Below are 27826 nucleotides of genomic sequence, written 5' to 3'. Positions count from 1 at the left end.
ACCATAATCTTTGGTTGTATTGAGTGGGTAGGATGGACTTTGAGTCTTCTCTTTTTCCATGTTCATATGTTACTGCATCACTTTATGAGAGATTTGATTTTGTCATTGTAGATGGTTCTGGCCAGCATCAGACCCAATGTAGTTCCACTTTTGTATGATCATAGTGGGTTGACTCTGGAAAGTCTCCTTCACGATGTAGAAAAAGTACTGGATGGCCGAAGAGCTAAGACAATAGGGATTATTGCTAATGGGGATTCTGGAGAAATCAATCTTCTTCAAGGTAGGAGCCTTTGGGATAAATGGTGATGTTTTCCAAAGGTTTTGTCATGTGAAGTTTGAGCTTTTGTAAACCTGGCTCTTTCTTCAGTTTCCAAGTTGTAGAATTTTTAGTTTATATTTGCATTATGGATTCAGGCATTTTATTATTGGGTTAATGTGATTTTAGATGTTATTAACCTTTGAAGCCTTCTGTTTTGAAGAAGATAAATCGGATAGATAAGGCAACGGCCAAAACTAGCAGGGAAAAGAAGGTGATAGTGCCTCTGTATAAGTCTCTGGTGAGTCTTCATTTGGAGTGCTGTGTGAAATTCTGGACACCTTAAAAAATATATAAACAGGATGGAGTTGGTCCAGAGGGCAGTTACTAAAATGATCAATGGTATTTGTCACAAAGCATGTAGGAAAAGACTTAGTAGTCCTTTTACTAAGGTGCGGTAGCCGTTTTAGTGTGTGCTAAACCAGTGATTCCCAACCCTGTCCTGGAGGAACACCAGGCCAATCGGGTTTTCAGGCTAGCCCTAATGAATATGCATGAGAGAGATTTGCATATGATGGAAGTGATAGGCATGCAAATTTGCTTCATGCATATTCATTAGGGCTAGCCTGAAAACCCAATTGGCCTGGTGTTCCTCCAGGACAGGGTTGGGAACCACTGTGCTAAACGCTAACGCACAGCACAACGTCCGTAGGATATAAAGGACGCGTTAGCGTTTAGCGTGCATTAATATTTAGCACGCGCTAAAATGGCTAGCACGCTTTAGGAAAAGGACCCCTTCCTCTAATTATGTACACTGTAGAATAAAGGTGGGATAAGGGATATATGACAGACACTTAAATACTGTGTGTCCATGGTATAAAAACAACAGAGGCAGGCCTTTTTCAAAGGAAAGGAAGCTCTGTAACAAGGGGACATAATAAGGGGGTTGAAAAGAGATACACTCAGGAGTAATCTAAGGAAACATTTCTTTATGGAAAGGGTTATGGATATGTGGAACAGCCTCCCAGCTGAGGTGATGGAGATGAGGACAGTGTCTGAATTCGAGGAAGCATGGGACAAACAGAGGGAGAGGAAGGGATTATAGAGAATAGATGAACAGTTAGTACGAATGGACACATTATATTTTTATGCTTCTGTCTGGAAGAAAATTTAAATCTATTCAGTGGTTGGACCAGCAGTTGAATCACTGCCATTTTGGTAAGGAATAGGTGATCCTAGAAAGCCAAAGGGAGGATTGTTTCCTATTTATAATTAAATTTTTTTTTCTATAAGTCTTTATTCATTTTAATAACATACAAAGTGCATACAAAAATACAATTGGCAACAATTGGCACCAAATAACAGCACTTATTACTAACAATAATAATATAAACAGCTTCCCCCCCCCATCCTTCCCTCCCAATCTGGATGTGTGTACAACTCAATAAAATGGAAGGCTTGCTTAATGTGTGAATTTCTATTGTGGCACAATATGGAATGGAGTGTATTTTGTTGTTTTGGGATTGGCTTTGGGGTAGGGTGGGTTGGGGAGTGGGTTGGGGCGTGGGTGGGAGTTTAGGTACATGGTGAAGTTTAGGAGAAAGACCGTATTCATGTATTTCATTGACCACCATGCATTGTACGATTGTGTGTACTGCTCCGTTTTGAAAATCAATAAACATATTGAACGTAAAAAAAATGGAAGGCTTGAACTATTAATTGGTGGATACAAAATTTAAGTAATTGAGTTTATACAGTATCTTTCATTCAAACAGGAACTTATAAAGCATTACAGTTCCTTCACTGCAGAAAATATGTTGCCTTATGTATGGTTGAAAATTTTAGCTCCCTGCCCCATAAAGAAATATTAAGGGTAGTCTGCTTCAAAAGGTAAGACTTACTACCCTAGTGGGTAAAACTTTTCCATTGGTGGGTCCAGGATATATATCTTCAACCCCTCCCCCAAAAACACAAACGAGAATTTCATATCCAGAGAGAAGTTTTCTCAATTGAGCTCTCTAGGTATGTAGTGCATTTTGTCCAACTTGATTTTGGCTCCCTTAATAGGCTTCTGTTGCTGACTTTTGAATTTGTAACTTTTTTCTACTAATTTAAAAGTGCTACTCTAGAGAGACATATTCTGTTTGCTTTACCTCTCTAGGTATGTTTCTTTTAAATTATTTGTATTCCATACACATTGTGGCCCAAATTCTCAAACCAGCGCTGAATTTTAGGCCCAAGCTCAGTTTAAACACAGTTTTTAACCAAGTTTAAAGGCGCCAGAATCACACTGCCGTAGGTGCTTTAGGCTGCCTAACACCACTGTAGGTATGGCTAACACCGGAAATGGCGTTAGGCGTCCTAAAGCGTCTACAGAGGCGTGATTCACATCAAAGGTAGGTGCCAGAAATATAGGCCTGGCAAACCCTGGCCTACTTTTCCGGTGCTGCAATTCTGTACCCGGTGGCAATGCATGATTGACATGCGATCGGCGGCCGCCAACTACGGCGCTGGTTACAGAATCTGGGCCTATGTGACTAAGCTTTTTCACACATTCTCCTTAATGGTTTTATCCACCGATCATCTTAAGCTTTTTGTTCTTCTGTTTGTAAATGCATGGCTCACACTTTTGCACAATCAGAACAAACTAGAAAACACACAATAGGAACTCCAGACTAAATTGATTATCAAGATTTTTCCATTCAGGGAACCCCACCTGAATAGCCTGCTTCAGCTGCAACCATTTGGAAAGATGTTTAAGTGTTGTATTGAAAGTATAATGATTGTATTTCTGTACACTTATTGTCTGTTTGAAAATGATTCATGAATTTTAATTTCAGTAGGGTGGGGGGTGGGGATATATTATTTTGTTCTTGATGATATGATTAAGATTTTCAAGTGTTACATTGAAATTTAATGGATATATTATTGCACACTTGTTTATGATTTAAAATGAATAAAGAATTTATAAAAAAAAGAAAGTATTTTCAAGTGTTGCTGTAAATATTTGTTAAGGAAGAAATCTTGTACACTTGTGTAAGTTTTAAAAATGAATAAAGAAGTTAAAAAAAGAAAAAAAAAGAAAACACACAATATCTCAGACAATTCCTAGGTAACCTCTCCTTTTTGTACACAACAACATGCCCTACTCATAAAAAGGTCCAAGCACTGGATATGGTCACTGCAAATAAAGATAACATATTCATCCTTCAAATGGTCAACATTTGATCTGGACAAATCATTACCTATGCAATTTTACACTTAACTGCAGATCACTTTACCAAACCCCTAACCCAAGTGGAAAGAATCAAAACTTGAGGAAAGATTGACATTCAGTCATTCTGGGAAAGCATAAAAACATCCCTACAAACACTGAATCAGAACCCTGACATAAATCACGCAGAATGGCAAAAATCTATTCTGTTACATCCATTCCGGATTCCGTACATGTAGTGATCAACCCATTCCCACGAACTGGACTTGCAGAAGTGAGAATACTTACAGCTTTGAGCACCTCCCATATGGAGGCAGAGCACAGTGCACACTCCAGTTTTTCTTCTGCAAACAAACTATGCAGAGGTGTTTCTGATCTGCTCTGCTTAGATTTTTTTCTTTCTTGCATTCAAAGTTCATTTTTCTTACGCTTTGATGCCCTGAAACCCCCCATTCTTGGGGATTCTCTTTGAGGGAAAGGATGCAAGTTCTGCTGAGCCAGATTGCAGCCTTGCAGCCTTTGTGGTAGGCCTGGAGAGTAGGGTTAAGGTACAAACTCAGATTTCAAGGGAAGCCTGGGTTGTGCAGATAGGTCATTTGGAAAATTGGCTTCTAAAAATGAGGATGTAGGAGGAAATGTTGTTTATTGCAAGGTTAAGCTACTGTGAAATGGAAATCTGTGTGCTGCTTTACACTTTGAATAATTTGTGTATTTTTACGTCTGTGTTTTAGGTTGTAGAATCAGTATGGAGAATGTTCTAAACTCTGATATTAGAGACTTTTGGGAGAAGTTGGGAAGTTGTGTGGCACCAGAAGAGGGAGAAGGTGAAATCCATCTTTTTGTACCTCTTGCAGCCTCAGGTACCTCAGCAGCTGTTTTACACCTCTTCCTCAGTACTAACCAACAAACAGGCTGTTTAACTTGAATACTTTTTTAATATTAAATCTTAATTTCTCACCTAGATTGGCTCAGCATTATACTAACAACACCATACTGATAACTTTGAGAAATATGTGTATTTTTACTATTTGTATTCTGTAATTCTGTCCAGTGATATTTTCACTATTTGCATTCTGCAATTCGCTGATTGTCCAGCTCTCTTCAGTGTAAACCACATAGAAGTCGTAAGATTGTGGCGGGGTAAAAAAAATAAAGTTATTATTATTAATTTGCTTTTCTGAAAGTGAGGCAGATTATTATAACAGAGCACTTGCTAAATTTATATATATATATATATATATACACACACACAAACACACACACACACACCATATTTTTCACTCCATAAGACGCACCTGACCATAAAACACACCCTTGATTTAGAGGAGGAAAAAAACAAGAAAAAAATATTCTGAATAAACTTCGCAGTAGTAGCTCCCACCTTGTGGAATGCTCTGCCACAGCTACTCCGATCCGAAAATCAACTCGACAAATTTAAGATAAGCTTGAAGACCTTCTTATTTAGAGAAGCCTTTTCCTGTATTTAGATTTCCCTTTACATACATATAGTTTTGTTTTTTTGTGGGTTTTTTTTTTTTGTTGTTGTTGTTTTTTTTTTCTTTTCCTTTTTTCTTTCTCTCCTTACTTCCATTCTTCATCTTTTTCTTCTTTTTATATTTAACCAACTGCTTTTATAAAGCGATCCCACCCTATTTGTTTACCCTCTTCCCTCTTTCTCCTTTCTTCTTTTAACATGTAACTTTCCCCCCATCCTTCCCATTTTCCCTCACCTTCAAGTTTGTCTAGTTAATGTCTTCAGTGTACACTTTGATTATTTTATATTTATTTAATTTTTCCTTTCAAATTTTTATTGTAAACCGGCCAGATACTTGCTGATGGTCGGTATATTAAAAGCCAATAAACTTGAAACTTGAACCAAATTGTGCCTCTGAACCCAGCCCCCTAGAAAAATAGACAAATATACTGCAGCAGATAGATTTTGATCACTAAATTGTTGTCTGGTGATTTCTGATTGCACTAGATAGTTCTTTCTTTCTTTCCTCCCTCTTCTTCCTCAGGCCCAACAATTGTCTCTTTCTATTCCCTCCCTACCTCCTTCCTTTCTTCCTATGTCCCGAGTTCGTGCCCCCTCCCCCTCACTGCCTTCCAGCCTTTATCCTTCCTCCCTCCCTTCCTGCTGCACCGAAGTCTACCTTCCTCCCTGCCGCACCAATTCCTCCTCCCTGGTTCACCGCTCACTCACTGCTGCTGCAACTCCATGAAGGGATGGGCCGGCGGCATACAATTGGACCCACAAGCCTTCCCCTGACATCAGTTCTGATGTCGGAGATAAGGTCTGGGCCAGCGATTGGCTGGCCCGGATCTTCTCTCTGATGTCAGAATGGACATTGGGGGAAGATTGTGGGCCTGATTGCACGCCGGGGGCCCTTCTCTTCCTTTCCTACGGCTACGGATAAGAAGGTGGCGAGCAGCACTAGCAGCTGGGTGGGTGGGGCGAACAAGCAGCAGCAGAATGCTGGGGGGGGGGGATGACGAATAGCAGCAGAACGCCAGGGGGAGTGGAGGGTGAAGGTGTATTCGTTCCATAAGATGCACCCCCATTTTGCAGGTGGAAAAAGTGCGTCTTATGGAGCGAAAAATACAGTGTGTGTATGTGTGTGTGTGTATATATATATATATATATATATATATGGGCAGCTGTTGGAAAGCAGTGTGATGCAGATCTCTTGGTGTGAGCCATGATCAGACACCATTCAGAATTCTCCTTTTTGCTCTGACCACTTGGGCTGCATGGGATGTGGTTTGGTTTTTGTTAGGGTTACTAGACATCCAGATTTCCCCGGATATATTCTTCTTTTGAGGAAATGTCTGGGTATCCGGACGGCTTTTCAAAACCCAGCACTTTGTCCGGGTTTTGAAAAGCTTCTGTCAATGAGCGACGTCCGGACAGCAGGGGGGTGGGGGGAGGTTAGAAAATGTAAGCATATAGGGCAGGGGTACTTAAAGGGGTCAAAAATTAACAAAATCTCCTACAGCAAAAAAAGTAATCATTACACTTAGAATTATAATAAATTTAGTATAAATCATGTTTTATTGGTGCACTATCAGTAAATACACAATACAGCACAACTGTACAACAAGGTCGAGATCACCAAACGTACAACCAAACAATTTCCCCCCCCCCAAAGAATCCCCCCAATCCTCCCCACTCCTAAGCCCAAACCCCCACCCCAACCCGAACCCTCACCTTGAAACCCAACCCATAACCCAAGACCAGCAAGAAAAGAGTATGCTGAGCAAGCTGTGTTCTTATGCCGCTCAGCACATAGCAAACAAGACAACCGAATCCCGTCCACCCACCCACAGAATGGAGTCTCCTCCTACCCAACTAACTCCACATACATCCAACCAGTCATACCCTCCAGTCACACTCACCCAAACAACCCACCAACCATCCCGGGGAAACAGCTGAGAGCATATGGTATCATCATCGAAATGAGTTTAAGACCAGACTTCTGGCCCTAGGGGAAAGCGAGTAAATATAGGGGTCCCAGGTCTGCAGGAAAACCTTTGTCCGCCTGACGGATAAACTAGCATGGCGCTGCTCCAAGAGCATCAGATTATGAAAGCGATTCCTCCAAGCCCAGTAAGCAGGTGCGATGGCTTGCGTCCAAACGCTAAGAATGATCTTCTTTCCTATAACAGCACCTTTCCAGATCAGCAACCGATGTCCCCGAGCAGGCACTCGCAAAGATTCATATCTATCCAAAAGCAAGCCTACCGGAGACATCGGAATAGAGTGACCAACAAGCCGCTCCAAGAAGCGGAGTACGGCTCTCCAAAAAACTTTCACTTGAGGGCATCCCCAAAATGCATGAAAAAAAGAATTGCAACCCCGCTGATACTTAGGGCAGATTGGAGAAGAAATGCCCCCAACCTTGTGGACCCGCTCTTGGGAAAAATATGCTCGATAGACCACTCGAAATTGGCATTCCCTCAGTTCTGCGCTAATAGAAATAGAAGAGATACGACTAATAAGGGAAGGAAAGTTCAAGGACTCACCAGGTATGCCCAAGTCTCAACCCCAGCGGCACTCCAAAGCCGCATAAGACTTCTGAGGAGTAAGACGGTGCAAAGCACCATGCAATGCAGACACCGTCAAGCCACTAGCATGAAATTGGGCAAAAAAGAGACGAAATTGGTGACCCAATCGAAACCGTAAGCCCGGGCGAGTCAAGGACCTCACATAATGATGAATTTGCTGATATGCAAATAAACCTCCCACCCCCAAGGAATGAAGCATGGGAAAATCTCCCCAAGATCTTATAGCCCCCTCAGCGTCCAATAAATGCTCAAGAAGAAGCAACCCCTCTCCAGTCCATCGCACAAAGACAGGGTTATCACAGCCAGGTAGGAACTGCGGATTCCCCCGTATAGACAACTGATCCGAAACCTGATGGTCTCCCCCCAGCAACCCGACCAAGGCCTTCCAGCAAAAGCACCAAGACCGAAGAAGAAAACTGGATCGGAGTGCGGGGGGCAAGAGACGAACAGGCAACTGAGACAACGAAAACAAGTGCCAAGGAGAGAAAAGAGCAGTTTCAAAGTCCCGAAAAAGATAGTCATCACTCCATAGGCACCAGTCACCCAAGAATCGCAGCAAGCAAGCCAAATTATATAGGCCAATATCCGGAAGTCCCGAACCGCCAATCCTCCCTGGGCCGAACAAATAAGAGATCGATATCTGTGACTTCTTGCCTTGCCAGAGGAACCGGGTCAGATGCCTATGAAGCCGTTGAAGATCGCGACAGCGAAGACATAGGGGCAGCAACTGGAGTACATACAACCAGCGGGGAAAAATAACCATCTTATACAAATGAACCCTACCGTAGAAGGAAAGAGGCAGGGACATCCACTGTGTGAAACAACCCTCCGTAGCGGCCAACAAAGCATTTACATTAGCACGATATATCCGACCCACACAGCTCGTGAGTTGCACTCCCAAATATTTGAACACACCATTCACCCACTGTAAAGGAAACTGACCCGGTCACTCCAATCGCACCGAGTCGGCAGTAGCTAATGCCAAAGATTTATCATAATTCAGTTGAAAACCAGAAAAATCACCATACTCCTCAAAAAGCGACATAAGAGCAGGAAAGGAAGCCCACGGGGAGGTCAAATGAACCAACAAATCATCCGCAAATGCCGAAATCTTAAACTCTCGGCCGCCGAGATGAACACCCTGAACCGCCGGATTAGCAGAAATCTCGCGAATTAAAGGATCCAGGTGAGCACAAAAAGAAGAGGTGACAAGGGGCAACCCTGTCTAGTACCCCGCTGAATCGGAAAAACCGCCGAAGAAACTCCATTAACCAGCACCCTGGCCTGCGGATTATGATACAACGCAGCCACCGCGTCACTAAAGAAACCTCCCATACCATAATGTTGAAGAGTACAAAACAAAAAGTCCCACAAAACCCTATCAAAAGCCTTATGGGCGTCAAAACTGACCAACAAAGAAGAAACCTTCTCCCGCTCCACCCACTCCAGAGAAGCCAGAATAGTACGTAAATTGCGAGTGGACGACCAACCTTGGACGAACCCAACTTGAGGATCCGCCACCAGTGAGGGCAAGATCCCCGCCAACCGGTTAGCCAACAATTTAGCAAAGAATTTAGCTTCAGCATTCAACAGGGAAATGGGACGATAAGAGGAGGCCCTTAATGGGTCTTTCCTGGGCTTAAGCAAAACCACAATCTGAGCAACCTGAAGAGAAGGCGGAAGAGCCCCATCGCGGACCGCAACGTTAAACACATCAACCAGAACCGGGGCCACGTCCGCAAGTAGAAGTCTGTAAAATTCATTTTGAAATCCATCGGGCCCTGCCGCCTTATGCAACGGAGAACTACCAAGAACCAGCGACAGCTCTTCGACCTTAAAAGGGGCCTGTAATCGCGCATTCTGAGTGTCTGTCACCACCAGATGAGAGACCTGATCCAAATAAAGATCCCCCGCCAACGGAGAAACCAGTGGAGCAGCATAGAACTCCTGAAAATAATGTTGAAACACCGCCGCCATATCCTCATCCCTGTGGACCAGACCACCATCTGCCCGGCGAAGGTGTAGAATTGGGGAAAACCCCTTAGCACGCCGAATTAAATTAGCCAACAGCTTACCGCTCTTATTAGCATGCAAATACAGTTGAAATTTATAGTATGCCAAAGATTTCATAGCCCGGTCATGTAAAAGTTCCCGCAACGACAACTGCGAGGCCAACAATAACGCTCTATTAATTCCGGTGGGATGAGCCCCATAGCGGCGACGGTCACCCTGAACCTGGCGCTCCAACCGGAGCACCTGACGGTCGTGCCGTTTTTTCTTCCGGCTTGAGTAAGCAATGATCTCACCGCGCAAAACCACTTTAGCAGCCTCCCAGTAGAGAAGCGAGTCACCTCTATTAGCCGCATTATGAAAAGCATAATCCTTCCATTTGTCTACCAAGAAAGTATGAAACTCCTGGTCAGAGAATTATAATAAATTTAAGGATGTGTGGGGACCTTTATTAAATTATAGTAATGAATAAGTTACACTTTTCCCAATCTTAATACACATGTGGATTTGGGGGGGGGGATTTCTTGTTTTTCCATTAAGAATATATGGATGATTGTCGTAAGATATTATTTTTATGTGGTATATATTAGTTGTATATGAATTTGGGAGGGGGGTGGGGGTTAAATCTTCTTGGTGTATGATATTGAAAATTTTTCAAGTGATGTATTATATTTGGTTGATATTTACTGTACACTTGATGTAAGTTTAAAAATGAATAAAGAAATTATAAAAAAAAAAAAAAAAGTAATCAAACACAAAGACCAAGAATAGCTGTGAATATACGTAAAGCCAAATAAACCAATGTATCAACAATGGAGGAAAAGCCTCAGAACTCCATTGGGGAGAAAAGCCTTCCTTAGACTAGAAAATCACTTCAACAGCATAAAAGTCTCCATTGTGTGCACATACAGTTAATTTCGCACTCGTTTTGCACCCTGTTTCAAATTTATGAACTGCTTTAAATAATACATGTTTAAATTACACTTATCTTTTCAGCATGTGTATTCTGCGTATATGGCTAATCAAGCTCCCTGCCTGACCGATGATGGCCAAGCATTTCGCCAAAGGCTACATAACTTTGCCAGAAGGCTCCATATCTTCTGCCCTGTAATGGCGTCTGCCTGAAAAAAAACGCCGTGGCAAAACTAAACTGCCACAGTGTTTTTTTTCAGGCAGACGCCATTACAGGGCAGAAGTTAAGGAGCACAAGTCCTAATGAGGATGATTGCATAGTGACATGGGTCACATCAAGCTTTCTGCCAATTGGTCACACATTGGATGATAAATGTGGTTGGAACATGTTCAGTTATAGTCATTTCTCTTGATCTCCTGACGAAGCCATGGGTGAAATGGGCCCCGTTGAGATCACGATTGTGAAATTTCATTGTTGTTTGAAGCTAAGTTCCACACTTATAATGTTCAAAGAATATTTATGATATTTATAATATTTATTATTTTAACATGATAAAGATTTTGCATTAAGGTTGTGTGGTGATTGACTGGTGATTGATAAATTAATCCCCCAAATGGATCAGCTTAGGCTGCCCTATAGTGAGTTGGGGAATGAATTTCTGAGGTCTCACCACAAATAAGTTTTATATTTTGAATATATTTGAATATTTTGAAAGCTCAGCCTTACCACTCTTTTCAGTATTGATTAATGAATTATTTATGATCTTTAGCAATAGTTATTTTACCCCACATTTTTGCTGTGTACACCTAAGACAGGCTTGAGTACCCATGATACAGAGGACTATTTTGTAAGCCTTTTATTGCATAGATCATACATCTCTGCTGTACATGTGTAGAAGTTCCCTGAGAATGGAGGTTGGGCAGAGCTGTGAGATACAAGTTAGAGAATGACACGGGGAAAAAAAATTTGTCCCCATCACCGCCCCATCCCTGCGACCACTGTCGTCGCCCCATCCCTGCAACCACTGACCCCGCCCCGTCCCCACAACATCCATACAAGCCTTAGTACTGCAATATTTAGCTTATTCCTTCCTTATAAATCAAAGTTCTGGTTGCTGAACTAGAGAAAGAGATGTTCAGCTGCCAAGACTTTGTTTATAAATTTTTATAAACACAACTAATATACTACTTTATCCTACAGCTAAATAAATAAATAGAAATTTTTTTTCTACCTTTGTTGTCTGGTTTCTGCTTCCCTCATCTTCTCATTCAATTCCTTCCATCCACTGTCTGTCTTCTCTCTGCGTCTTTCATTTGCTCTGTTACTGTGCCTCTCCCTTCATCCCCCCCCCCCACCAATTAGTCTGGCACCCATCTTCTTCCCTCTGCTCCCCCCATAGTCTGGCATCTCTGTCTTTTTCCCTTCCAGCGTCTTCGCCCCACTCTGTCTTCCCCATTTCCTTTCAGCGTCTTCGCCCCACTCTGTCTTTCCCATTTCCCTTCAGTGTCTTCTCCCCACTCTGTGTCTTCTCCCCACTCTGTCTTACCCATTTGATCATTTTAGATCCCTAATTCCAAGTGCTTGCTTTTAGAATCTGATGTGATGTTTGGGAAGTGTTTGAGTTGAGATTACATTATCTGATTTTGCAGAGGGAGGAATGAAAGTTCTTTCTCAGCTCTCTCATCTAACAGGCGTCACCTTCAGCACCCCCACTGGAACAGCAACAGGTTCCTACCAGCACAGTAAGTAGTGTAAAGAGATGTATAGAAAGCAGAAATGCAACTACTAAATGCAATTTGTATGCATGCGTACACTGAAGGAACTAAGGAAACTTCTGCACTTAAAATACCATTCTACGAGTAGCTTTTCAGAATATCTAGATCTAAGTAACTTTTGGAGTTGTTGTTGACAAAGTTACTGCCCAGTGTGTGAACTCTTCTGCTTTTCTTTGTAGTATAATGGAGTAATTCTTGTCAGTGTGCTTTTCTTCAGGGATTAGGTCTTGGCAGCCATTTTGGAAGCTGTTATTGTGCAAATGCTGCTGCTCAAGACAAGAAAACTTAAACTGTAGCAACCTTTTCTGCTACCTATGACTTCCTATTTTGCTCTGTCAGTCCTTAGTGAATGGCTGGGAGGTCAGAGGAGGGAGTCTCCTCTCTTCATGTACTTCAGCACTGTGAAGGTGGAGGAATGGTGCAGGCTGGCACAGGTTCTGGAGGAGGTGTTGAAGTCTGTCAGGAAGCAGATGAGGCCTTATCTCAGCAAAATGCAGAAGATGATCTGTGGCAGGATGGTTGGTAAGCGCTCATAAGGACCATCTCTGTGTGCATATTATGGGAAGCACTGACAGGTTGTTATGCCACCAATATTAGAAGAATCCTGAAGAGGGAGGCTTGATTTTGACATAGCAAGGAATAATATTTTCAGCGAAGAGCATCAATAGTAACTGCCATCTACTACTACTTATCATTTCTATAGCGCCGCTAAACGAATGCAGTGCTGTACAATAAAACATTCAAGAGACAGTCCCTGCCCAGTAGAGCTTACAATCTAATTAAACAGACAAATAGAACAAGAAGAAGGTTAGGGAGTTTCCCAGGCATGCTAGTGGGGGATAGAAGTTACAAGCAACCATGAAAATTGGGTTTTTAGCCTGGATTTGAATACTGCCAACGATGGAGCTTGATGTACTGACTCAGGCAGTCTGTTCCAGGCATATGGTGCAGCAAAAGAGAAGGAACGTAGGCTGGAGTTGGCAGTAGAGGAGAAGGGTATAGATAAGAAGGAGAAGGGTATAGATAAGAAAGATTTGCTTGATAAACAGAGTTCCTAGGGAGGGGTATAGGGAGAGATAATAGAGGAGAGATATTGATGAGCTACAGAGTGAATTCACTTGTAAGTTTGAACTCTATGCAAAGATGGATAGGGAGCCAATGAAGTGACTTGAGGAGAGGGGTAATGTAAGCATAATGATTCTGGCGGAATATAAGTTGTGCAACAGAATTTTGAACAGATTGAAGGGGAGAGAGATGATTATTTGGAAGACCTATGAGAAGCAAGTTGCAGTAGTCTAGGTGAGAGATGATAAGGGTGTTGATAAGGGTTTGGGTAGTGTGCTCGGAGAAAAAGGGTCAGATTTTGGTGATAGAGAAAGAAACGACAAGTATTGGCAGTTTGTTGGATTTATACAGAGAAAAGAGAGAGAGAGAAGTCAAAGATGACCCCTGAGGTTGCAGGCTGATGAGACAGGAAAGGTGAGAGTGTTATCCACTGAGATAGAGAGTGGGTGGAAAGGAGAGGTAGGTTTAGGTGGAAGGATAAGTAGCTCAGAGAGGTAGGTTTAGGTGGAAGGATAAGTAGCTCAGTCATGGCCATGTTCAGTTTTAAGTGGCGCTGGGACATCCAGGCAGCAATGTCGGTCAGGCAGGCTGAGACTCAGGCCTGGACTCCTATAGAGATTTATGGTATTGGGAGGCAGATCTGTGAGTCATCAGCATAGAGGTGATATTGAAAACCATGGGAGAAGATCAGAGCACTAAGGGGAATGAGTATAGATGGAAAAAATGTCCCAGGACCAACTGATAGTGGGATAGCAGTAGAGAAGAAGCCACCACTGCATATATTAAAGGTGTGACGTGAGAGATAAGAAGAGAACCAAGAAAAAACAGAGCTCTGAAATCCAAGTGAGGACAGTCATCAACATTATAGGAAACTCCTGAAAAACTATTTGTGTAGACATTTTTTGGGGAATGATATTGATTGAATGTTAACCTGCATTTAAATATTTACTTCACTGTAAATGTACAATTTTCTCTTTTGTGAACCTCATCGAACTGTAATAATAAAAGGTGTTTGTGGGATAGAAATAAAGTATTATGTTATGTTATATTAAGAAGAAGGTGGTCAAAAGCAGCAGATAGATTGAAAAGGATGGATCTGGCCAGGAACAGTTCATTAGATACTTTAGCAAGGGCAGTTTCCGGAGTATGCAGGGGGCAAAAGCCTGATTGGAGTGGGTCAAGAATAGCTAGGAATGACAGAAAATCAAGACCATGGTGGTGAACAGCATGTTCAAGTAGATTGGATAAGAAGGGGAGGCAGGAGTTGAGACGATAGTTGGAAAGGCAGGTAGGGTCCAGTGAAGGTTTTTTTGAGGTGTAATTGCGGTGCGTTTGAAGACATCAAGAACAGTTGCAGTGAAAAGTGATAGACTGAGGATGTGACAGTAGCAGAGATAGTGCCGAGCAGATGGTTGTAAATTGAATCAGAGGAGCAGGTAGTGACTTTGGAGGAGGAAAGAAAATGTGCAGTTTCCTCTTCAGTGATTTCAGGAAAGAAGAAAAGGTGTCAGGAACCGGAGGAGGGTTAACAGAGTTGATGCGGGGAGGGAGAGGTAGAGGTGACTTGGTTGAGAATTCAAAGGTGAATCTTGTCACAGAAGTGCTCAGTCATTGTCTGGGGGAAAAGTGATAGAGCGGTTGGAGGTGAGAGTGTTTTGAGTAGAATGTTTAGAATCGCAAAGAGAGTTAAGGCTAGAGTCACTAACTTGCCTGATCGTGACCAATCCGTGTCTGATCTGGGCAGGTCCGTTGGATTCTTCAATCAACAATATTCTAATGGGGGTGATCAGAGGAATGCCCCCATGCGCCGACACGGATCACTAGTGTGTGATCCAGACGCATGCACAGACCATCTGCTTTCCCTGTATATGGTCTGCGCATGCGTTCATGTTTGTTTGCGGCGTTGATTTTTTTGAGGGCCTTGACTTGATCCCCAGCAGCAGCAGCAGCAGCCTCTTTTTAAACTTTTTAAAACTTTTTTTAAACTTCTCAACTTCTTTGTGAGCCCATGGTTTTAACCCGCTTAAACCCGTGGGTTAAAACCACGGACTCGCTGTGCGGGGAAGGGCAAGAGAGATTTGGGGGAGAGCAGGGTGGCGATTCGGGGCAGCGGGCAGGAGAGATTTGGGGCAGCAGAAAGCCGAGCGGCAATGGAGCTGGAGAGTCGGAAAGGACGTTTGCCACTGGTCCCCAGCAGTTGCTTCTTGAGTTAATCAGCCAGTCCAGTTGGTTAGCAAAATTTGTTTTGTGAATTGCGTCCCTGCCTACTTTGCATGCTGTTCCTCTCATTTGCATGCGCGGATCGGAATTGGATCGACAGAGAGATAAGTAAATCGGGCCGGAGTAAAATCGGGTCACAAACCGATCGGTACACGATCGGTTTGTTTAGTGAATCTAGCCCTTAGTCAAATTTGATTTAAATAAACTAGAGAATAAGCAGAGTGAATAGACCATGTTCACACTACTTTTACCTTATTCCCCCACCCCCATGTGCGAAGTGTGTGTGAATAGCTTTTAAGTCTTACTGTGCAATGCTCAGCTTACTCACAGTTTAAAGGACAAAAAATTCCATATTTTCAGTCACTGTCATTATTTAGCATGCCTTTTGTCAGATGTATTCACTTTTTGTATTTTTTTTTTTAATATGGATTTATTGTCAAGCATGTTTTGATTAAGGATAGCACCTGTTTGAGAAAGTTGGTTCATCCATCCATACGTACTCTTTGTGCATGTGCAAACAGTATAAGGAACAAATTGTAGAGGAACTGCAGGTGGTAGAGAAGCCAGGCCCCACTACTTCAAGAAAAGGTGCCAGTGCCTATGAATGGGAGAAGCAATAGGTGACAGGGAAGTCAGGTCTGCCATCTGAGTGCCAATAAGAATCCAACTCCTGCAGACATGAAAAAAGAGGTGAGCCACCACCGCAGCAAAGATTACAATGGCAGAATCCAAGGTGATTCTTAGGTGCGAGGAGAGACAAGACAGCAGCAGAGTAATAATGGAATGGGAAGGATCAAGAGAGAGGAAAATCATGCAAAAGGGAAAGTGACAAGTTCAGGTTCAATTTATTTGATATACCGCTAATAAAACTGAGGTATATCTAAGTGGTTTACAATAAGACAGGTAGTGCAAGGGGGTGAGAGGGACAAGAAGTGAGTGCAGGAGGGTAGAAGCCTACATGTTCATAGGCAGACACACCACTTATCCCTTTAATGCGCCCATACACTCATATTCTAGTCCCCCAACACTGATTCCATCTTATGTGCATGCACACATACACACAAGCACATACCCCGCTGACTGTCCCTGATGCATGCATGAACATAAAGACCTCTGACTCTTTGAGATATGGACCCAAACACACATAGAAAATGATGGCAGATAAAGGCCATGTAGCCCATCTAGTCTACCCATTCACATCCTCCGTTATCTATTCCTCCTCTTACGAGATTCCCACATGCCTGTCCCATGCTTTCTTGAATTCATATACAGTCGACTGTGAGGTTGCTCCATGTATCCACCACACTTTCCATGAAGAAGTATGAGACTGATGGCAACCATTCAAGAAGCAGTGCAGGGCCAGGAAAGATGCCGAAAAGATCGCTCCTGCCCTGCACCGCTGCCCGCGACATTGGAGGAGGCAGCTGGCAGCCGTCCAGCAAGGAAGTTATTTACCAGAGAGGGAGCTATTTTAAAAGGTACCGGGGGTGGGATAATTTACAGGGGGGATGTCTTTAGATAGGCCGCCCCATATAAGGAAGCCACATCCAGTACTCATGTTAGTAAAATCTATATATAGGCTGCGAACTATACATGGGGAAATACGGTACTATTTAAGACATATGGTATTCAAAAAGGGAAAGGAATGGGGACTTTATACTGCCTTTTGTGGCTTTGGCATTTCAAAGCAGAGGGCACTAGAGGATTAAGGCCCAAATTCTGTAACCAGCGCCTAATGTTAAGCACCTATTATGGAGGCGCCCATCTAGATAGGCGTCTATCTAAATTGAATAACAAGCTCAATTAAGCTTTTTAATCAGCAATAATTGAAACTTAGGCGACTATCAAGAAAGCGCGATTCTGTAACAAGGCGCCTCTAAAAATTTAGGTGGCCTTCAAAAAAATAGGCGCTATGCATGTTAGGCGTGGGCATGGCGTCGTGTTAGGCGCCTTGTTACAGAATCGCTGCTCTTAAGCGTGCATAAGCGCTAGCATGGCCGCCTAACTTTTAGTTGTGCCTAGAGCTGGCCTATTTAATGGGCACCTCCAAAATAGGAGCCGCTCGGCGCGATTCACTAAACAGCGCCCAATTTTACTTGAATCGTGCTGAACAGTGCCTATATAAGCGCCTAACTTTTGGGCACTTCTTATAGAATTTGCCCTTAAGTGCCTTACCCGGGGTCACAAGGAGCAGCACTGGGATTTGATTTCACAACCTCTGGGTGCAGAGGCGGCAGCTCTGCCGGTGAGCCACACCTGCCTCATTTATGCTGCTGAGATATTTGAATGTCTCTATCATATCTCCTCTCTCTTGTCTTTCTTCAAACATATACATATTGAAGGCTATAGGCCTCTCTATATGCGTTATGATGAAGACCACTGACCATTGTAGTAGTCTCCCTCTGGACCAGCTTCCAGCCTGCACACTCAGACCTCTGACTCCCTTGATTTATACACACATAAAATGACACAATCACACACACAAAGACATACAGCTGTATCCCCCTGATGTACACATGCAAGCACATATGCACACGTATACATACGCACAGCTCTGACTTCCCCTGATGTATGCACACACATGCCTTTGCACACATATTTTACTATGGCTGTGAATTAAATTATTGTACCTATAACGTTCTCAATACAAATTAATTCTAGAGATCTAAATTAATGAAGAAATACCAGCAATAGTTCTCAAATCTATATTTTTAATTTTTGAGGCTCATCAGAAGGTGGGTATATGAAGCATTATTTCCCCTAGCAAACACACACATTCTTCATAGACCTTATTTTATATTATTACACATTCAGATTGTTTGTCTTCTTCCTAATATCTTATAAACTATGCAATCTTAAATAATTCCAATATTCTCAGACTATATTAATAATAAACACTTTTCTTCATAAACCCCATGGGTTCTCAATGTTCTTATATTTCAGTGTTAAAAAATTAATCTAGAATGCAGTAAATACTAGCATACATTAAAAAGCCAGTGTGCTAAAAGTCTAACACAAACTGTTTAATGGGGGTGGGGACTGGACAGATTATTGGTGGAGATTGGGCATGATCTATATGTTTTGGTCAGTACATGATGGGTATTCTGCATTAACTTGTAAATCTGCAGTTAACTCTGGTTCACATAATGCCACCTTAGTAGGTGTTAAGTGCTTCTAGTTTCATAGCATCTGAATGATGGGCACATTAGGGAACGTGTACTTGGGGAAACTGCAGGGGGAATGCTGGACATGCCCCCAACAGTTACAACAGAGTCTCTGCACTTAATTTGACTTAGTTATGGTTGTTAACCTACATTAAATGGAAAAACGTAATGTTTTTTAGTAAACATATCCATTAAATTTTTGTACTTGTGTGTTTTAGTATTGGATGGTGGATTTAGATTTCTTATGGAAGGTGTAATAATTTCGTAACTAATTGTTTAGCTTTTAAAGTGCTTTAACCACTAACCTAATCCTCCTCTAGGCAAGTAGAAACTTTTTTTATATATATAGTAAATCGGTGGTCAATTTAAGTGGTGAGTTGATGACACCATATTGTACTTTCCAAGTCTAGAGTTCTGTATTCTGTAAATAAAGTAGCATATTCTTGTTACTATATGCCGAGTTGTTTGCCTGTTTATAGAATGCTACAGTTGACGTTTATCATTCCATGTGTGCAGGACAATGTATGTTTGATTCCATGGGCATTACTAAAGTCCTGACCAATCAAGAGACAGCCCAGGCTTTAGCCGAAGGCTTGATGGATCTCTCACGAGGGAACTGTGTGAGTAAATATAAATGCTGGTTAAGACCACTGCAATTGATTCTCCCATCACATAAGAGCATTTATCTGAGGTTCTTTGTCTATATGCTGAGGACTTGTAGATTTACTTGTGTGCCATTCCTAAGTTTATCACATTGAATTGTGTTTTTCTCTTACATCCACAATGAGATTTGAGTTCTTAAGGTAATGAAATGCAGAGTATTTATGATGCAACCCTTCACTCTCTTAATATCTCCTCATGGAATTTCATGACACTTCTAGCTATCCAGCTGTGTACATTCCTCATTGGTAACGATTTCAGGAGTCTGCTGGAATTCATGGTGACTGAGATATAAGCAATCACAGAAACCATGCCCACTGGTTTGAGTTTTGAACCCTGATTTTGCTGCAGTTCCTTCAATTTATTCATAGGAGATATGACCCAAGGGCTCAGAGGAAAAGTATCACTGTTTGCCGACGACGCAAAACTATGCAACATAGTAGGTAAAAGCAGTATGCCTGACAGTATGACACAGGACCTACGACAGCTGGAACAGTGGTCGTCAACTTGGCAGTTAAGCTTCAATGCTAAAAAATGTAAAGTGATGCACCTAGGAAAAAAAAAATCCACACAGAACTTACACACTAAATGGTGAAACCTTGACCAGGACCATGGTGGAACGTGATCTAGGAGTGATCATCAGTGATGATATGAAGGCTGCCAATCAAGTGGAGAAGGCTTCGTCCAAGGCAAGACAAATGATGGGCTGCATCCGTAGGGGTTTTGTCGGCAGAAAACCTGAAGTCATAATGCCGCTATACAGATCCATGGTAAGACCTCATCTGGAGTATTGTGTTCAATTCTGGAGGCCACACTACCGGAAAGATGTGCTGAGAATTGAATCGGTGCAGCGAATGGCTACCAAGATGGTCTTGGGGCTCAGGGATCTCACGTATGAAGAAAGGCTAAAAAAACTGCGGATGTACTCACTGGAGGAACGAAGAGAGAGGGGAGACATGATTGAGACCTTTAAGTATATTACAGGACGTATAGAGGTGAAAGATGATATCTTCTGTCTTACAGGACCCTCGCTCACCAGAGGGCACTCGCTGAAAGTCAAGGGAGGGAAATTTCATGGTGATGCCAGGAAGTACTTCTTCACCGAAAGGGTGGTCGATCATTGGAACGAGCTACCTCAGAAAGTGATTGGGCCAACAACGTGTCAGATTTTAAGAGAAAATGGGATATCCACGTGGGATCTCTAGGGGAGTAATAGTCAGGGAGTGGGTCATTGGTATGGGCAGACTTGATGGGCCGCGGCCCTTTTCTGCCGTCAATTTCTTTGTTTATATGTTTCTATGTTTCTAATGTGGGTCCCATGGTCTTACCTTGTTTAAAAGCAGACTGAAAACTCACCTTTTTGATATAGTCTTCAATCCATAACCCTACTCCCCACTGCCCACCAGTCTAGTTGTACGGGGACAGAAATCCCACCCATCCCCGTGTCCAGTTTTGGAGGCCACATTATCAAAAGGATGTCAAGAGAATGGAGTCGATGCAGAGAATGGCCACTAGGATGGTCTCATGACTTAAAGACATCCCATATGAAGAACGTCTGGCCAAACTGTGCTTATATTCTCTTGAAGAGCGCAGAGAAAAGGGGGACATGATAAAACATTCAAATGCATCACAGGTCGAATTGAGGTGGAGGAAGAAATCTTTTTTTCTTACAGGTCCCACGGCGACAAGAGGGCATCCACTAAAACTTAAGGGGGGAAGATTTCATAGTGACACCAGGAAATACTTCTTCACCGAATGGGTGATTGATCGATGGAATAAACTTCCACGCCAGGTGGTCGAGGCCAGTAGTGTACCTGACTTCAAAAGTCGATGGGACAAACTGGTGGGAGGGCTACAAAGTTGTGCATGAAAGAGGGGCACCAGGGAGGGAGGGTTCTTAAATGGGCAGACTTGTTGGGCCGCCGGCCCTCTTCTGCTGTCATACTCTATGTTTCTATGTTCCCGTGAGTAATTCCCACTGTCCCCGCCCATCCCCGCCGTCCCCCCTATAAGTTACATATCCCCTTAGTACTTATTTGTATTTGGAACAGTGGAGAGTTAAGTGACTTTCTCAGAATCACAAAGAGATGCAGTGGGAATCAAACCTAGTTCCCTTGGATCTCAGGCCTCTGCACTATTAGGCTACTCTTTAAACTGTCTGACACTATTTGGCCATATTGTTTAAGCTCTTAAAGAAGTTGACTAAGAAGCCTGAATCTGTCTATCATACCATCACTCCCTCCACTCCATCATTCATTCATCACTCTCCATCAGTATGCAGTGTGCTGATAATGTCTTATCAAGGGCTTCTAGCCAGCTTTTCTTCGCTCTTTGCTGTCATAAAAAAAAAAGTTAAATGAGAGACTCTAACAGGGAATTCCTTTCCTGCAGTCTATCTCTCTTTACACCATCACCATGCATGCCATTCTCAGCTGTCCATCGACCCTTCTTCCATCCAGTTCTCCTCTTCTCTCTGCCTTAGCCTTCTGAAATAATTTCTACACTGTGAAGACATAGTTTTATTTGCGCAATGTGCGTGTGAGTGCCTCACAACTGTACAAAGGATAACTCTGAGAAATGCAAGAAGCTCGAAGTGTGTCGGATGTAGTATTTGCCCCCCTCCCCCCAATCATACACATAAGGCAAATAAAGATCTCTGCAATCTGACTGCACCAGCCTTGCAGGTTAACTCGATACCTTATTGCATGAAAGGGAAATCTGTAAACACTGAAAATGAAGGCATTCTAAGAATAACAGAATTTCCTCTCCCTGCCCACCTCACGCACTCCCTGCACACTGGAGAGCCCCGATTCAACTTTCTCAGCCTTCTTCTAAAAGGGGAGGAGGCGGAGGTAGGGGAGGTGGATCTCTGTCGCGTGTCTTTGTTTCCAATTGGCCACAGCTGGGTTGAGGGCGGATGTTATGTAAATACATGGGTGGGGGAGAGTGGACTTCATACAGGCTGACTTCCTGTTCTAGTCTTGCACGTGCCACTGCCCGACCAATCAGCAGCAATGCAGTGAGCTCAGCACGTAGGCACACTGAGCGCCTACGTGCTGAGCTCACTGCTCAGAATGGCTATTCCTGCTGCGGCGCTGGACTGGTATCATCTTGAAAATTAGGTAGACCTCAGAATGGGAGATCCCAGTTCCGTCCTCGCGGGAGTCCCGTTGGCCTTGGATGGGTCCCTGCGGGAGTCCCGTGGGCCTGGGAGGCGTCCCCGTGGGAGTCCCGTTGACCTTAAGGGGATCCCTGCGGGATTCCCGCGATTCCCGTTCCCATGCAGACCTCTAGTCTAGCCAGCAGATTAACCGTTCCCCTTAACTGTATCCATGGCATCCTGGTTTTCTGACTCGTCTGTTTAGATTGTAAGCTCCTTCGAGCAGGGACTGTCTTCTTCGAGATTCTGTACAGTGCTGCATACTGTCATGGGCAGGACAGCGTTGCACCATCTATAACACCCATGTGCCCTAAGCAGACCCAGAAAGGAACCTATATTCCTTGCCAAGAAGGTGCCAGGGCATCCCAAACCCACGAGAATGACAGGGATGTAGGTAAAAGTAAAAATTTTCACATTAACAGGAAAGAGGTTAGTTGTCAAACCGGACTTGGGGTTGCAGTTTCCCAGGGGAAGGAAAACAGAGCAACTCCAGGGTCCCTGGAGATTAATGACTATACTAAATACACAGAGGAAGCACCTGTGAGGAAAAGCAAGCCTTATCAGGGTGTGTCCCGCTACACAAAGGGAAGTGAGAGGAGAGTGGAAAGGGAGAGGAGAGAGGAACCCAAACCCAGGCAGCAGGCTTGCCAGAGGGAGGACTTGGAGGAAAGTTCCAGCCCTCAGGAGAAAGCAGACATAGAAATGTTGGATGCTGCTGAGAGTAATGGGGAGTCCTCATTAGAATAGCTCCAGCCCATGGAAGTCACTCCTGAGTGGGCAAGTAATCCCCAGAATGGGTTTGGAGAGGAAGTAGCCATGGAGGTTCTGTTAGCCAAGCAAAAAGGTTGGAAACTGTAAATGTTTTTCTTTCAAATTTAAAAGTGAACTGTTTATGTACTGTGAAGACTGGCTGTGGCTGTTACCTAGAATGGGGAATGTGATAGGAAGGTATATCTCTGCAGTAAGGGCTGAGGGAAAACTTTCCAGCTGGGTGATTACTGCTATCTCCATTTGCTCTAACCTGAATCCTTATCTGATAAAGCCATTAAGGACTAGTGCTAACACAAACCCTAAGAAAGAGTTGAAGCTTTTGTTTTGTTTATTTTGAATGATAAATCCTAAGGCTTGGGTCCTGGGAGAGAGAGTTGTAAAACCCTGCTTTCAACAGAGAGAGACCTCTGCTAAAGCTGTTCCAGTTTGCCCTAGAGACAGGGTGGGTTTTTATTTTTTTCACAAACTGTTTGCATTTCAAAGTGATTATTTTGTCCTGTTTTGAAGCTGAAGTGGATTATTTTGAATTGTAAAGGATTACGGGCATTCTCCACAGCACTGTTTGTGGTCAAGTTCTGGGGTTTTTTGGCAAGAAAAATAAAGAAATTGCTGAATTGAAGCCTTGGACCGTTCTGACTATTATTTGGAGGCTCCTGTGAATGAGTAAGGTGACCATACTTCCCGTTTTGAACGGGATCGTCCCGTTTTTAGATCCCCTGTCCTGTTGTCCCCACGCACAGCTTCAAGACGCCAAAATGTCTTGTTTTCAGGGACAGCATTCTGAAGATGTGCGGGGAGACAACGGGACAGGTGATCAAGTTTCAAGTTTATTTGTTCTTAATGAATCGCCTATTTAAATTGCTAGGCGATGTACAACATAAAAAATATACAAATAAAATATTGGTGTTGACATATAAAATAACTAATGTTATGGGCTAAAACTTAACAAACAAAATACATACATATAAAATAATTTTGTTATGAGTTAAAACGTACGAGAATTGTGAGGGTAAATGGGGAGAAAGTTACAATGTTTGGATAGGAGAGAAAGAAAAACATATAAGGGAAAGACAAAAAAGGGGGGTAATTTTAGCTGCTTAAATAAAAAACAATGAATAATGTGCTAGGAATCATAAGCATCTTTAAAAAGAAATGATTTTAAAGTTTTTTTAAATAGAGTTACCGGTAAATCTTTTAAATCCCTGATGTATTGAGGTAACAGATTCCATGAATGAGGGGCCATAACTGAAAACATGTTGTGCCGTCTGGTTCCTATAACTTTCATTGAGGGAATGGAGAGAAGATTATAAGAGGTTGAGCGGAGAGATCGTGTTATGCTATAGGGAATTAGCCACCTGTTGATCGCATCCCCTCCCTTCCTCCCTGGCGCCAGGGCCAGATTAAAGGGCCTGAAAACAGGGGGCCCCACCGGTGTTGTGCTCTGATGTCATGCACCAACAAGGACTGCCCAATCCGATTTGGCGATGGTGATTCCTACCTGGTTCTGCATAGCCGCAGTCAACTCCTGGCTTCAGCCCCACCCCCACACGTGCTTTGCTTGCATTCTTTGCCGGCGTGTCTTTTTATTTTCCTTTTTCTTACCTCTCTGTCCTTTGTTTATCGAACTGCCATCCAGCTGCGGTCCCATGCTGATGTCTTGTACTTATACAGCCAAAGTGAGTACGTTTTCTAGTTTCTCTGTCCTCATTGTTTGTTTTTGGTTTCACTGACCGAATTTACATATGTTTAACTCCCTCTTCCCCATAGAGTTTTTCATGTATTTTATTGTCGGTTGCTGCAGAGTGCTGTCATTTTTCTTTACTTAAGTTCAAGTGTTTTCTTTGCTGTTCTAGTTTTGCTACTCTTTATTGTTTTTACTTTTAAGCTGGTGTTTTAATTTTCTTTCACAGTTTTATACTTTTTTATTTTTTTTTTTGGGGGGGGTCTTCTCCTCTTTGAAGTGGCATCTCCACATATGAGGGTGTAATGGATTGGGCATGGGTGGAACTGGATGGGCCTGGGGTTGGGTCTAGAGGTCCAGATCTTATTAAAGTAAAATCTGGTAACCCTAGACTTAGGGAAATCCATTTCTTATTCCTGGATAAGCAGCATAAAATCTGTTTTACTAGTTGGGATCTAGCTAGGTAATTGGGACCTGGCAGGGCCGGATTAAAGGTAGGCCCAGTAGGCACATGCCTCGGGTCTGAAAACATCAGGGGTCCCCACCGGTGTGGTGCTATGTCACGCACCAACGAGGACTGCCCAATCCGATTCAGAGATGGTGATTCCTACCTGCTTCCTACCTGGTCCTGCACAGCCGCAATTAGCTCCCAGCCTTAGTGGTTGGAGCGTGGGCAAGGGCTAGGGGGCCCAGTGTACTTGTGTGCCTAGGGGCCCTCGAAGAATTAATCCTGCCCTGCCTGCCGCGCCAAAGCCAGCCTGCCTGCCTCCCTCCCTCCAGCGCCGAAGCCTGCCCTCCCCCTCCCTGGACTGGCCCCCACTGCTGCTACCTACCGCCGCTTCAAACCTCCCCCCCCGGGTCTGCCACCGCTGCTGCCCACCACAACTAAAGAAAAGTAAGGTCCAGGCACAGCCCACAAACCTTCTTCTCGACATCAAGTCTGACATTGGAGAGGAAGTTAAGGGCCAGCCAATCACTGGGGGCACTAAGGACATAGGAAGGGGCACTAAGGACATGGGAAGGAGGCACTGGGGGGCACTAATGGCATGAGAAGGGGCAATAAGGACTTAGGAAGGAGGCACTGAGGGCACTAAGGACATGGGAAGGGGCACTAAGGACATGGGAAGGGGCACTGAGGGCACTAAGGACATAGGAAGGGGCACCAAGGACATGGGAAGGGGCACTGAGGGCACTAAAAATATAGGAAGAGGCACTGAGGGCATTAAGGACATGGGAAGGAGGCACTAAGGACATGGGAAGGAGGCCCTGGGGGCACTAAGGACATAGGAAGGAAGGAGGGAGGGAATAGAAAGGGACAATTGTTGGGCCTGAGTGCAGAAAGAAAGGATGCACAGTCAGAAGGAAACGCAACCAGAGACTCATGAAATCACCAGACAGCAAAGGTAGGAAAGATGTTTTTATTTTCAATTTAGTGATCAAAATGTGTCAAGTTTTGAGAATTTATATCTACTGTCTATTTTGCACTATATTTTTCTATAGTTACTGAGGTGACATTGCATATTTTAAAGTCATCTGCCTTGATATCTTTAAACCCCCCCAAAAAACAAACCACACTATACACAGAAAAAATGTTAATTATCATTTATATTTTGTTTTTTTTTCCAATTTTATGGTTACCATTATGAATTATAAGATATTATGTGTACATGAAAAATGAATGGAAGAAATTGGGGTGGGACTGGGGGCGGGGCTAGGGTAGGATTTAGGCAGGGCTAGGGCGGGATTGGGAGCGGCACTGACAATTAATAGATGTCCCATTTTGATGAAAAAAATAAATGGTCACGTTAGGAATGAGTAACTATGTGTCTGTCCAGCCGTCCAAAGGTGTGCGCAACGGCTGGCGGCACAATATGTCTGGCAGCACTGTAGAAATAATTAATAGTAGCAGTACATAAACAAGATTCCAAGAGAGTATGGGGTTTAGCTTCAGGACTGTACTAAGAAACTGAAAATAGATACTAGAGGAGAGTTAGTAACAATACTCGTGGAATAACAGCTAAATGTCAGCTAAAATGAGGTTTTAGGGCTCAAAACACCAAAGACCTTCAATCACAGAAACTTGTATCCAGTACTATTTTGTGTAGTTGCAGTCTGCATGCTCTCTGTGTATGTGCTGTTAATATGTGCAGCGCCCCCTTCAGGACGGCTCTGGATCTGAGGCCCAACCTGGCCGGAGTCCCCTGAAGGTAGTCTCTGTTGGTCCCTCACTTGGTTGATGCTCGGTGCCTTCACCTGGGGAAAAGAAGTGTTAGCAAGTGGGTTCATCCTCTTCTCCCTCCAGGAAAATCAAAAATGGTCTGTGAACAAGGTTGACTAATAAATTATAGACATTTTATTTACACTAAATACACAGGCCTAGTCATGAACCTGGACTATTAACCTAAATCTTCAAGGGCATCCCTCTGTCAGTGCAAAGCATACTATCTCTGAAAGAGCTCTGTGTCAGCTGGTAACAGAGCTTCTCATCAATTATGACTATAGGCACTAGTTCATAGATTCTTGCTCTTTGTAGCTCCTTTTTTGAACTAACTAGCCATGTCTGCTCACCATGCCCCACTAGTTAACCTCTCCTTCAGACTCGGGGTGAATGGATTTCCACTTTCCCTTTATAGATTCTGCTCTTTTTGGTTTATATCCTCCCACTTGTCTGACCCCAAAAGCTTTATTTCCACCCAAGAACCACTTTTAAACAAGTCACAATATCCCTCAAAAATGTCAGTTATTGTCCTTCAGTGCCTCATTTGCATGGTTACATAACCTCCCCCACTCTGTTGTATAACATAGGTGAGTTGAATGCAGTTCCCCTGTGTCCCCTACAGGTGGCGGTTGCAACTATTTCCATTCAGTTTCA

The 27826-nt window shown here is 43.2% G+C and overlaps 1 protein-coding gene across 6 annotated transcripts in view; it reads left to right on the top strand.

Annotated features, from left to right (window-relative positions):
* The window catches only part of ECT2L (epithelial cell transforming 2 like), a 119857-nt gene that overhangs the window by 49048 nt on the left and 42983 nt on the right, over window positions 1-27826 (top strand). For all 6 annotated transcript variants that reach the window (XM_033936731.1, XM_033936729.1, XM_033936728.1 and 3 more), the window contains 5 exons: window positions 112-280; window positions 4202-4330; window positions 12108-12200; window positions 12573-12755; window positions 19199-19302. In XM_033936731.1, the coding sequence (XP_033792622.1) occupies window positions 112-280; window positions 4202-4330; window positions 12108-12200; window positions 12573-12755; window positions 19199-19302 (678 nt within the window). The remainder of the gene's footprint in view (window positions 1-111; window positions 281-4201; window positions 4331-12107; window positions 12201-12572; window positions 12756-19198; window positions 19303-27826) is intronic.

Source organism: Geotrypetes seraphini, chromosome 3 (assembly GCF_902459505.1).
Source record: "Geotrypetes seraphini chromosome 3, aGeoSer1.1, whole genome shotgun sequence".
Classification (NCBI taxonomy): domain Eukaryota; kingdom Metazoa; phylum Chordata; class Amphibia; order Gymnophiona; family Dermophiidae; genus Geotrypetes; species Geotrypetes seraphini.
This window is presented reverse-complemented; position numbering and strand designations above follow the sequence as displayed.